The sequence below is a fragment of the Herpailurus yagouaroundi genome, unplaced genomic scaffold (assembly GCF_014898765.1).
Source record: "Herpailurus yagouaroundi ecotype Mexico unplaced genomic scaffold, PumYag 220, whole genome shotgun sequence".
In the NCBI taxonomy this organism is placed as follows: Eukaryota; Metazoa; Chordata; class Mammalia; order Carnivora; family Felidae; genus Herpailurus; species Herpailurus yagouaroundi.
Window position 1 is genome coordinate 2,695,333 of NW_024412451.1, and position 12,345 is coordinate 2,707,677.

A 12,345-nucleotide genomic window follows, 5' to 3' on the forward strand; every position below is an offset into this window, starting at 1 on the left:
GGTACCTTCTCCTCCCCTCGGGGAGGGCAGGTCGGGGCTCTCCTGGGTACTGCTGGGTCCCCAGCATGGCAACACAGGCCTGGCACAGGGGAGGCACTTGGGGGACCGTTTCCTGACTGAACAAATGGAAAAAAAGACTGAAAGAAATCCTGAGTTAGACCCCAACTTACTGAGAGAGGGGTAGAGGAAGCGAAGAGCCAGATGCGGTGACAAGAAGCAGCTACAAAAGATGAAGACAGAAAAATGAACTCTCTGTATCCAACCTGTTCGTTTCACAGACGGGAAAAGTGAGGCCTGGAAGGGGCAGAGACGGGACCTCTTCACCTGCTCAGAGAGGTCCCGATTCCAGCGCCCGGCCCCACGCCCAGCTGCCTCCCTCCCGAGTCTGCCTCGCTCACAAGGCTCTGGGAACAGACAGATGTCACTAAGAAAAACACAGGACTTTATTATTCCCACTACAGAGGGCATGTCTTCGCAGGATGACAGCGGGGACGAGGCCCCTACTTGCCGGCGATGAGCGGGTTCCGCAGGACCACGATGACGGAGTCCCCGCGCAGGAACATCTTGGAGATGTAGCGGTCCTTGTTGACTGGCTTGGACTTCTTCTTGCCCTTGCCGCTCTTGGGGACCTCGGTCCACATCTCCTTCACATTCTCCAGCACCATGTTGCAGTGCCTGGTGGGGGCAGGGGGTGGGGAGGCACCAGGAGTGAGGTGGGAGCCTTCCTCCCACCCTCTTCCAGCAGCGCAGCATGGGAGAAGGTGCGGGCCCGGGGCCAGGACAGCTGGGGCTCCCACGCCACCTCTACAAGTCCTCAGGTTGGGGCTTGGGCAATGAACTTCACCCCTCCGTGCCTCAGTGTCCTCCTCCCTAAAATGGAGCCATTTGCAACACCTCCCTCGTACGGCGTCTCGATGAAATGAATCAATACAGAGGGCTCCTGGGTGGTGGCTCAGTCAGTTCAGCGCCCTCCTCTTGATTTCGGCTCATGTCATGATCCCCGGGTCATGGGATCAAGTCCCGCATCGGGCTCTGTGCTGAATGTGGAGCCTGCTTGGGATATTCTTTCTCTCTCTCTCTCTCTCTCTCTCTGCCCCTCCCCTCTCTCTTTCTATAAATAATTAAAAAAAAAAAATCAATACAGTATTCTTATTCTTGTCAAGACTTACGATAAGGGACTGGCCCAGGATAAAGGCAAGCAAAATGGGTCTGCCTGTGTTTCTTCTGAACTCCAAGTGCGTCTAAAGGCACCAGCAGGGATGCTGCTTCTCTTTAGAGAAACAGAGGCCGCAGGGGCCTATGGTGTATATGACGCTTCCACTGTAGTCCTGCCCAGGGTGCCAGGGGGACACGGGTGAGGACGGTTTGGATTAGCTCCCTCAACAAACACTTGCCATGAACATGGCAGTGAATGAAACAGAGGATATCCCCGCCCTGACGGGGCCTGCGTCCCAGTGAGGGCAGAAGGATGCTAAGTGACTAAACAAAGGGACCGGATGTGCTCTCAGGTTATGTTAACTGCTAAGAAGAACAATTCAAGCCGGGTGAAGGGATAGAAGGATATGAGGAAATGTGACCAAGTGCTAACAAGAAAATAAAATCGTTAAGAAGAGTGGGGAAGCAGGGGCGCCTGGGTGGCTCAGTGGGGTAAGCGGCCCACTATGGCTCGGGTCATGATCTCACGGTTCGTGAGTTCGAGCCCCACGTCGGGCTCTGTGCTGACACCTCGGGGCTTAGAGCCTGCTTCCGATTCTGTGTCTCCCTCTGTCTCTGCCGCTCCCCTGCTCATACTCTGTCTCCTCTCTCTCTCAAAAATAAACATTAAAAAAAAAAAAAAAAAATTAAAGGGGCGCCTGGGTGGCTCAGTTGGTTGAGAGTCCGACTTCGGTTCAAGTCACGATCTCTCGGTCCATGAGTTTGAGCCCCGCATCAGGCTCTGTGCTGACAGCTTGGAGCCTGGTGCCTGCTTTGGATTTTGTGTCTCCCTCTCTCTCTACCCCTCCCCTGCTTGCACGCACTCGCTCTCTCTCTCTCTAAAATAAATAAACGTTAATTAACTAAAAAGAAGAAGAAGAAGAAGAAGAAGAAGAAGAAGAAGAAGAAGAAGAGGAGGAGGAGGAGGAGGACGAAGAGGAGGAGGAGGAGGAGGAGGAGGAGGAGGAGGAGGAGCAGCAGCAGGGAAACTCTGTGCCTTGCTATGGAGTGATATCCAGGAGGGACTGCTGAGTGAAAAAGGCCAAGTGTGCATGGAAAGTGATCTTCTGAAGGGAAGAAAGAGGGTAGGAGAAGCATATATACCACCCGCTTGGCATTGTACAATGCAGAATCCTGGAAGACGCTCAGAGACTGGGAGCAGTAAGGTGACCTAGGTGGACTGGGGACAAGCTAGATGGAAACTTGCCACTGGAGTGCTATTACTGTTTTTGGAATGATGTGAACACATTAGCACTTGGAAAAAAAAAAAAAAAGTGTACCAATATGGAAACATTCCTGAGATATACCGTTAAGTGAAAAAGCCGAGGTCTAAAACTGCGTGGTAGGCCATTGGCACGGATTTATTTTTTAAAGTTTGTTTATTTTTTTTGAAGGGGAGGGGCATGCAAGAGGGGCAGAGAGAGAGAAAGACAGAGAGAGAATCCCAAGCAGGCTCCGCATTGTCAGCGCACAGCCCGACACGGGGCTCGATCCCACGGACCGCGAGATCATGACCTGAGCCGAAATCAGGAGTCAGAGGCTTAACTGACTGAGCCACCCAGGTGCTCCAGCAGTGATTTAAAAATAAAGAAAAAGCACCCTCCTCTGTCTGTCTGCATGAGAACACGTAAGGAGACCCGAGGAATTTGCCATGGAGGGCTTCCTGGGGAAGGCAGCCTTCCGATTCTTTGTCTCCCTCTCTCTCTGCTGCTCCCCTGCTCACACTCTCTCTCTCTGTCAAAAATAAATAAACATTAAAAAAAAAAAAAAAAGAAAAAAAAAGAATGCCTTCGCTGACCTGCAGTGATGTTCTCAGACCACGGATATGTGTGAAAAACAAGACGCAGAAGAGCACGTGGAAGATTCTATCTTAAAAACAACTAAATTTGGGGCGCCTGGGTGGCTCAGTCGGTTGAGCGGCCGGCTTCGGCTCAGGTCATGATCTCACGGTCCGTGAGTTCGAGCCCCGCGTCGGGCTCTGAGCTGAGCGCTTGGAGCCTGTTTCAGATTCTGTGTCTCCCTCTCTCTGACCCTCCCCCATTCATGCTCTGTCTCTCTGTCTCAAAAATAAATAAACGTTAAAAAAATTAAACAACAACAAAAAAAAAACACCAACTAAATTCACGACAACGACGACATGCCAATGAGACCTCAATAAAGCTGTCGGCAAACACCACGAAGGAGCCCCCGGGTGTGTGTGTGAGTCACATGTGGCAGGATACATACTAGGGTGGGAGGCTGATCTATATCATACATAAAAAACATATAATAAAATACATATCCTACATAGAAACGAACCACCACCTACTGAGCGCTTATCAAGCGCCCGGGCCTCTTCTGAGCACTTTCTGAGCACTGACCCAGCAATCCTCACTGTTACCCCCGGGAGGTAAACACGAGTGTCATCTCCGGCTTCCAGAGCAGGACACTGCGCACAGTGGGATGACATTTTAGAAGTGGCAGAGCCTGTGTTCAAGGCCAGGTCTACCTGCCTCCTTGGGCTCAGCACTTCCTGGTCTCGGTCTCAACCTCCTGGAGAAGAAACTGAGGCTCAGAGAGGAAAAAATCACTTGCTGTTCCCTCTGGCTGAAACTCTCAGATCCTAGCTTGTTCCTTTATTTTATTCGGGTGTTCACCACTGCCTCTTCCTATGGGGCCTCTCACATCACCATCTAGGATGGCACCCCCTTCCCAGCATTCCATACTCTTACCTGGCTTTACTTTTCTCATGACACCTTATTCATGTGCTTGCCGTCGGCTTCCCTACCTACAGCACAAGCTCTCTGAGTACAGGAGCTATCCTGTACTTTGCTTTAGTCACTGCTGTGTCTCTGGAGCCTAAAAAAGTCCCAAGCATGGGTACTTGATGTTAGACATTCCATGTTATAGCCGCAAACACTGATTAAGAGCTTTCTGTGTGCCAGATGCTGTCCTTCTTTTAATTTTTTTTTTTTAATTTTTTTTTCAACGTTTTTTATTTATTTTTGGGACAGAGAGAGACAGAGCATGAACGGGGGAGGGGCAGAGAGAGAGGGAGACACAGAATCGGAAACAGGCTCCAAGCCATCAGCCCAGAGCCTGACGCGGGGCTCGAACTCACAGACCGCGAGATCGTGACCTGGCTGAAGTCAGACGCTTAACCGACTGCGCCACCCAGGCGCCCCTTAATTTTTTTTTAAATGTGTATTTATTTTTGAGAGAGAGAGACAGAGACAGAGACAGAGCACAAGTGGGTGCGGGAAACACAGTATTAGAAGCAGGCTCCAGGCTCTGAGCTGTCAGCACAGAGCCCGATGCGGGGCTCAAACTCACGAACCATGAGATCATGACCTGAGCCGAAGTCGGAGGCTCAACTGACTGAGCCACCCAGGCGCCCCACCAGATGCTGTACTTCTAATGACTTGATTAGATGCCGCGTGTATCAAGTCATGGAATCTTTGCAACCACCAGAATTACTGCCACTGTACGGAAGAGAGAAAGTGAGTTGCCGAAGGTGTCGCGGCTGCTAAGAGGCAGAGCTGGGATGCGAACCCAGGAAGACCGGCTCCCAAGTACATGCCCGTTAACTACTGTACTGCACACCTCGAGGTCTGAAGAGGCTTATGCCCCAGGACTCTGAAAACCTTGTGTCTGGGCTCCTCATACTGGAGCTGGGGCCGCCTCTGCAGGCCTGGACGGAACACCTTCCAAGAGCCAGGTGCTTACCTATCGAAGGCCTTCACGCGGCCCAGGAGCTTCTTGTTGTTGCGGCAGTTGATGAGCACTTGGGTGTTGTTCTTGACCGACTGCGTGAGCACAGAGAGCGGACCCGTGTTAAACTCTTCCTCCTCCCGCTTCTGCAGCTCCTCGGGGGTCATCTCACTCTTGGGCTTGTTGAGGAGGCTCCTGAGGGGGCAAGTATGGAAGCGGTAGGTGAGAGGGCCCAGAGCTGGAGCATGGGTGGTCACATGGCCTTGCACTCAGCGTCTCCTCAACCTTCCCCTAACACGCCCACCCTCCTGCTCAGCCCCTCTCGCTTGGCATCACAGCTCAGATGCTTAATAGACATTCCCAACTTTACACATCGTCGGTTGAGCTCCAGATCTCCCAACCGCCCCCACTTACTCTATCCAGAGCCTTCCCTGTCTCCATCCTTCTAGTTCCTTGAGCAAAAACTCTGGTATCAACTTGACTCTTCTCTCTCACATCCGCCATTCAATCTGTCGGCAAACCCTGCCATCTGCTTCCAAAATACATCCAGAACGTCACCATTTCTAACCATGGCCTAAACCTCCGCCATCTCGCTCCTCAGAGCCTTACTTGTCTCTCTGCTTCCACCCATGCTCCCGGACAGTCTGTTCTCCAGAGTAGTCCTGGATGTTGTATCAAAACCCAAGTTATATCATCGCACTCTTCAAAACCCTCCCATGGCTCCCATCTCTGTAAAAAGTAAAATCCAGCTGTTTTTTGTTTTTTTTTACAATGTCCTGCATCTGCCCCATACCTCCAGTTCCAACCAGGGGCCTCCTAGGTGGTCCTTTAAGGTATTAGGCAAACTTTCACCTTTGGCCTCTCCATTTGTTTTCCGTCAGCCTGGATACCTCCCCAGATTATCTCTGTGGTTCTGTCTTCAGGTCTTTGCTCAAGTGTTGCCCTCTCAATGTGTCCTTCTGCACTTATTATTAAGTTAATCTCTCTCAAAACTGGCATTCCCCATTCTTTTTACCCTGCTCTATTGTTTCTTTACTCACAGCTCTGGTCACCTAACATGCCATATGCTTTACATGTTTATTATCAGTGTATTTATTGCCTGCCTCTGCTCACCCCATAAGCCGCAGCAGGTTTGTTTTTTTTTTTTCCCTTGCGGGGTGGGGAGTGCTACTCATTGATATATCTATCTCACGTGTCTAAAGCAGTGTCTGATACATGAGCACTCAGGAATTGACGAATGAATAAATAAACAAGTGAAATCATTACGGCGACTCGTTAGTCGAAAAAGTCACGAAATAGGTGAAAAGCCAACCGTTTCCAGCTCTAGTTGTCCGGCTAAGTCCCATGCCTCAAACCGTTATTTCTAAAACTCCGCACTCCCCTTTCGCAGGTTCTTCCCCTTAAAATCTATTTCAATAAGATTAATTCTCTGGGAAAGCTCCTAGCCTATTATCTGACAAAGCTACCTTCTCTCCCGAATTTAGGATCCATCAAGGGCCCCACGCCCGCCCTCAATCTCACCGGTGGAAAGGTGCGTACTTTACCCCTAAAATCTGCCTCCGTCCCGCCTCTGCCCATCACTGATAAGCGGCTACATTTACGCCCTCAACCCCACTCCCGCCGCCAAAGCCTAGCCCGGCCTCACATGGTGGTAGTGGCTGCGCTCTCAGTTCAGCGCCGTCTCGTCCGCGTTGCTCCTGCCTCTGAAACCAGAGCTACAGAAGGGACTTCCGTTTCCCTTGGTCCACTTCCGTTGGCGCCTGCGCATTCCCAACCAGGGGGGGGTGGGGGCGTGGCCTGTTGCCATAGCGATCCGCGCCAGGCCTGCGCGGAGGTGGAGTAGAAGCCTCGCGTAGTGGTTCCAGGTCTTTTAGGACCGTACGGGGCAGATATTCACGAGAATGGAGAGAAGAAACGGGTCCGACGCAAATCACTTCGTTGTAGAGTGGCACAGGCTGAAGGAGGGAAAGGACACGCCATTCCAAATGCCCGCCGGCCCTGCCTCCGGGGGCGCGGCCTCCGCGAAGCCAATCGGCTCCTCGCCTCAGGGATGGACACCGCCCCTTTTCCATTAGGGACGGTCCTTTTCGGGTCTATTGAGCTTTCCGACTCCGAGTAACCAATCCTTTGCCTTCATACACGAGGGGCGTGGACCTGCGCCTAGGTCGAATGTTTTCCATGATCAAACATTTCTCATTGGTTTCCCTTCTTCCGCTGAGGTGGAGCCTATGCCTTTCGCGCTCCCTTTTGGGTTGTGCAACCCTCAGGGGACCAACCCCCAAAGCCCTAGGGAGACAGGAAGGCGTGCTCTCAGAACGAGAGTCCGCATTGGCTTCACCCGTAGAGAAAGGGTGGGATGGTGTAGTCGCTCTTCTTGTTCATTGGTCCGGTGATTCCATGGGGTGGGATTTGGCTGGGCCTAAACTATCCGCGGTCCCGGACCGGTTTCAGGGCGAAGCTGCCATGCCTTCCGGGGGCCGCGGGCGGCCCCGGCTACGGCTGGGGGAACGTGGCCTCTTGGAGCCACCCTCACCGCCCAAGCGCCGCCTGCTACCGCGGGCGCACTTCTTGCCTCTGCTTCTGCTGTCCCTGGCCGTGGCCTCGGCGTTCTACACCATCTGGAGCGGCTGGCACCGCCAGACTGAGGAGCTGCCTCGGGGCCGGGAGCTGCGGGTGAGGCTGGGCAGGGACACGGGTACCCCTTAACCCCGCCTGCGCTTCCGTGAGGTCTCAGGTGGATGTGTCTGTATCGTACGGCGGTAGCCGCAGGTGCTGCGGTCTCCGTCAATAGAGCGCATGCCCGTTGCTATCGGGCTTGTTCTGTAATAGGTGGTTCTCCCTCAGAGGAAGAGTCTGGAAGTAGTAAGACTGGGAGTTCTGGGTTCCAATCTGAAAGTCAGCCATTTGGAAGAGTCCTTTCCCCTCTCTCGGCCTCGATTTCCCAGTCAGGATTGGGGTGGGCAATCTGATGGATTTTGAGGGACCGGATGATTTTAGAGGGACCTTTTCTGAGTCTATCTAGGATTTATCCTGGAAACCTCCGATGCTGGAGGCCCGAATTAGGAAGAACCGGGGTTCTTAGGGGAGGTGGCCTCCGGGGTAGGGTCGGTATGGGGGTTGTTCTCATGCTCTGCACTTCTCTTCCCTATCTTACCCCCCTCCCAAGGGCCGGTTGATCGGAAGCCTCCCTGAAGCCCGGCTGCGGAGGGTGGTGGGGCAACTGGACCCACACCGTCTCTGGAACACTTACCTGCGCCCCCTGCTGGTTGTGCGGACCCCGGGCAGCGCCGGCAATCTCCAAGTCAGAAAGGTAAGGGGCCCCACCTCCAAGCCCTGACCTGGCAGCCTGCCAGGGAATAAGAACTAGGCATTCTGCCCAAGATCCCTCGAGCAACTAAGACGCAGAGCTGGGGCTCTGACTGGGGATAATCTGAATCTAGAGTCCCACTTTAGTAACCACCAGGCTGTACTGCCTTCTGTACTGCTCCCCAAAGCTTACTAAGTGCTAGACAACTGTTTCATGAGGTGCGTAACAATGTGATCCTCACTATGCAAATGGGGAAACTGAGGCCCAGAGCAGTTAAGCATTTTGCCCAGCTAATAAATGATATACCAAGTTTCAGGTTGGCTCCAGAGCTGGCACAACAACATCTTTGTATTGCCTCCCTTTGGGGCATCCAGAGTCGTTTGAATCCCTACTCCTAGAGTTCATATCCGACCTCAGCCACTTGGAGTGTGACCTTGGACTAGTGTCTTAACCTCTCTGTGCCTTAGTTTCCTCATCTATGAAATGGAGCGAGCCATCGACAGTCCTATCCCCATAAGGCTCCTAGAATGAGGCGTGGCACGCAGTGAGTGCTATTGAAGAGTGAGCTGGGATTAGTCTTGAAGAGGCAGGGTCACTACACACACTCAGTAGGGACTCAGCAAGTGTGTCAAGGGAATGACTTAAACAGAAGTGGGGATCATGAGTCAGCCCAAGCGCTCTGCATGGCTCAGGTCACATGGCCCTTCTCCCGACCTCCTCCCCAGTCCCCACCCACCCTCCCACCTCTCTCCTGCCACTAGTTCCTGGAGACTACCCTACGGACCCTGACGGCAGGCTGGCATGTGGAACTGGACCCCTTCACGGCCTCGACACCCCTGGGGCCACTGGACTTTGGCAACGTGGTGGCCACGCTGGACCCAGGGGCTGCCCGTCACCTCACCCTTGCCTGCCATTACGACTCCAAGCTCTTCCCATCTGGGTCGGCTCCCTTTGTGGGGGCCACGGATTCGGCCGTGCCTTGCGCCCTGCTGCTGGAGCTGGCCCAGGCCCTGGACAGGGAGTTGAGTAGAGCCAAGGAGCAGGTGAGGAGTGGGGGGCCCGGGCTGCCTCTACCCTGGTCCAAGCCACCAGCCTCCCCTGCCTGGACTTGTCTTCCTGCTTCCACTCCACACACATAGCCACAGGGATGTTTTCACCCCCTGAATGTCAGATCCTGTCCCTCCTCTGCCCGAAACCCTCCCCAGGGCTCCCACCTCATTGCAAGCCTGAGCCAGAGTCCTTACAGAGGCCCATGAGGTGTGCCCTGTCACCTCTCCATTCCCATTTCTCACCCCTGTCCCTCCTCACTGTGCTCTAGCCACCCACCTCCTCCCTGTTCCTCAGATTCTGGAGAGTTCCCAGAGTCCCTCCCATCTGAGGGTGTTTGCACTTGCTCTTTGCTCTGCCTAGAATGTGCTTTTCATAGATACCTTCCCGGCTGGCTCCTGCCTTTCCTCCCAAGTGTCCTCCAATGTCACCCCCTCTGAGATGGTTTTCCAACCACCCTGAAAGAGCCCCCCCGTCACCATCCCAGGCTTTATGGCGCTTTGTCTGTCTCCCCAACTAGAATAAGCTCCACACAGGCAGAGATTTGGCTGCCTTGGTTTTCTGCTGTATTCCCTGCGCCCAGATGATTACCCGGCATAAATTAGGATGTCGGGGGAATTGTGTGGGATGAATAAATGAATGAAACCACAAATCTCCTCATGCTCCTCCCCTGCTCAGACCCCTTCCTTGGCTCAACCCCTTGTAACAAGGCCCTTGCTAATCCCCCTGGGCCTTTTCACCAAGCTCTCTGGCTCTGGCCCCAGCCCTCATCCATGTTGCTTCCTTGCCTGGGGACACTCTTCCCTCTGCTCCATTCTGCCAGGCCAGCTCCCACTCATCTCGGTGCAAATGTCTCTTCCCAGGAGACCCGACGTGCTTCCCAGGCTAGTTTATCCCCGACTCCCTTCCTATGCTCTTTTAGAACCCTATAGTTCTTCTTCTTTTTTTAATGTTTATTTATTTTTGAGAGAGAGATAGAGTGTGAGCAGGGGAAGGGCATGAGAGAGGGAGACACAAATCCGAAGCAGGCTCCAGGCTCCGAGCTGTCAGTGCAGAGCCTGACGCGGGGCTCGAACCCACAAACCGTGAGATCATGACCTGAGCCGAAGTCCGACTGAGCCACCCAGGTGCCCCGAGAACGCTGTAATTCTTGGAAGCATTTGTCCCAAGTGTATTTCACTGTTTGTACACTTACTCGCGTGTGGGTCTCTTTTGCTAAATGAGCCTAAGAAATAACACTGACAATCAGAGCTGACCCTTTTTAGTTACTATATGCCAGACACTACGCCAGGACCCGAATTTGAATCCTACTGTGTGATGAGACTTGTTATTAACCCCATTTTGACATCTGATGCTGTGAGAAGTCACTTACCCATTACTGCTCAGCTATGAAGTAGCCGAGCCAGGATTTGAACCCAGGCAGTCTGGCTCAGAGTCTGTACTTCCGGCCACCACCTTCTATGAGGGAGGAGACCTAGTTTTCCCTGCTCAGCTGTGCAAGAGGGCAGGGAATGTGGATGGGTCCAGGCCCTGACCACCAGCTCCTACAGGAAGCCCCGGTGACTCTGCAGCTGCTCTTTTTGGATGGCGAGGAGGCACTGAAGGAGTGGGGACCCAAGGACTCCCTTTATGGCTCCCGGCACCTGGCCCAGCTCATGGAGTCTGCACCCCACAGCCCAGGCCCCACCAGGATCCAGGCTATCGTAAGACCAGGGCCCCACTGGGTTCCGGTGAGGGAGGGAGAGGGCCGTGCAAGGTTGGCCACATCCCGCCTGGCCTCTCTCTCTAGGAGCTCTTCGTGCTTCTTGATCTCCTGGGCGCCCCCAATCCAAACTTCTACAGTCACTTTCCTCACACGGCCCGCTGGTTCCATCGGCTGAGGAGCATAGGTAAGGGTGTAGGCGGAGGCAGGCGCCAGCCTGGGATGTGGGAGGGACAGCCAGCCGAGTCAGGCACCTGTCTCTAAGGGGTCATCCAGCCTGCCCTCTACCTCCCTAGCCTCTAAGGCACTAGGGCAGAAACACACAAAGATCCCACAGCAATCAAGTGCAGTGACTACAAACAGGGGCTCTGGGGTCAAATAGCCCCAGGTTTGAATTCTGGTTCTGCCTCTTACAGGCTGTGTGAACCTGGGCAAATGGCTTCGTCTCTCTGAGCCTCAATTTCCTATCTGTAAAATGGGCACAAAACTGACAATAGGAGGGGTATCTGCCTCTGAGGCTCAGAGGGAATAAATAGACCGGGTACACAGTGAGCCTTCAGGAAGGGGTAACTACATTCTTGTCGGGATGATCAGTGCTTTGCCCAGGTCTCCTGCCCTGCTCTGATTTGTGAGCAGAACCTCTGACCCTGAGGGGCTGGCTCTTACTCTCTAATGTCACCACCTCCAGAGAAGCGTCTGCACCGCTTGAACCTGCTGCAGTCTCATCCCCAGGAGGTGATGTACTTCCAGCCCGGGGAGCCCCCTGGCTCTGTGGAAGATGACCACATCCCCTTCCTCCGCAGAGGTAGGTGCTGTAGGGAGGAGTGAGGGTTGGGGAGGGGCGGGGGTCCAAGGAAAGCACAGATGGGGCCTGGCCCTGGCCCACTCCCAGGGCTGGGGACTGGTGGCAAGTTGTTTAACATCTTTGTGCCTCGATTTTCTCATCTGTAAAATGGGGTCACTAGCAACCCCTGTCTCAGAGCTGTGGAGGGAACCGACTGAGCTAATACGTGTAAAGATGCTACTTGCATGGTGATGGCACATAAAATGTTAGCTACTCTTGTTGGTGCCTCAGTGATTGTGGATTCCAGCCCAAGCCTGTCTTTCCAGGCCCTGACAGCCCAGCAGAATCACCCAAGGAACTTTGAGAAATGCCCAGTTGCATTCATTTCTGGCCTACTGAACCACAGTCTCGGGTCTCTGAATTATTTCTGCAAGACTCCCAGATGATCCTGAGGCACAGCCAGGGCTGAAGACATCTGTTAGAGGGGTTCAGAACCTAGGTTTTTAGAACTGGACAGGCTTGGGTTCTGCCACTTACCATGGGTTGACCCGAGGCAGATTACCCAGGCTCTCTGAGCCTCTTGCCTATGTTTCTTCTAGAAAACAAAGAGACATATACATA

The 12,345-nt window shown here is 53.5% G+C and overlaps 2 protein-coding genes across 3 annotated transcripts in view; one reads left to right on the forward strand and one right to left on the reverse strand.

Annotated features, from left to right (window-relative positions):
• Window positions 1-421: 421 nt before the first annotated feature.
• The window catches only part of SNRPD2 (small nuclear ribonucleoprotein D2 polypeptide), a 16,657-nt gene continuing 4,733 nt past the window's right edge, over window positions 422-12,345 (reverse strand). Inside the window, exons 2-4 of the mRNA XM_040457438.1 lie at window positions 6,530-6,611; window positions 4,900-5,079; window positions 422-675 (exon numbers count right to left, since the gene is read on the reverse strand). Of these exons, the coding sequence (XP_040313372.1) occupies window positions 501-675; window positions 4,900-5,079; window positions 6,530-6,531 (357 nt within the window). The 5' untranslated portion in view covers window positions 6,532-6,611 and the 3' untranslated portion in view covers window positions 422-500. The remainder of the gene's footprint in view (window positions 676-4,899; window positions 5,080-6,529; window positions 6,612-12,345) is intronic.
• QPCTL (glutaminyl-peptide cyclotransferase like) overlaps window positions 6,957-12,345 on the forward strand; it is a 9,388-nt gene continuing 3,999 nt past the window's right edge. The window contains exons 1-6 of one of the 2 annotated variants that reach the window (XM_040457436.1): window positions 7,125-7,557; window positions 8,051-8,194; window positions 8,953-9,234; window positions 10,789-10,941; window positions 11,028-11,127; window positions 11,629-11,745. In XM_040457436.1, coding sequence (XP_040313370.1) covers window positions 7,282-7,557; window positions 8,051-8,194; window positions 8,953-9,234; window positions 10,789-10,941; window positions 11,028-11,127; window positions 11,629-11,745 — 1,072 coding nt within the window. In that variant the 5' untranslated portion in view covers window positions 7,125-7,281. Of the gene's footprint in view, window positions 7,558-8,050; window positions 8,195-8,952; window positions 9,235-10,061; window positions 10,239-10,788; window positions 10,942-11,027; window positions 11,128-11,628; window positions 11,746-12,345 lie in introns of those variants that run through there. The other variant, XM_040457437.1, reaches the window with a different exon arrangement.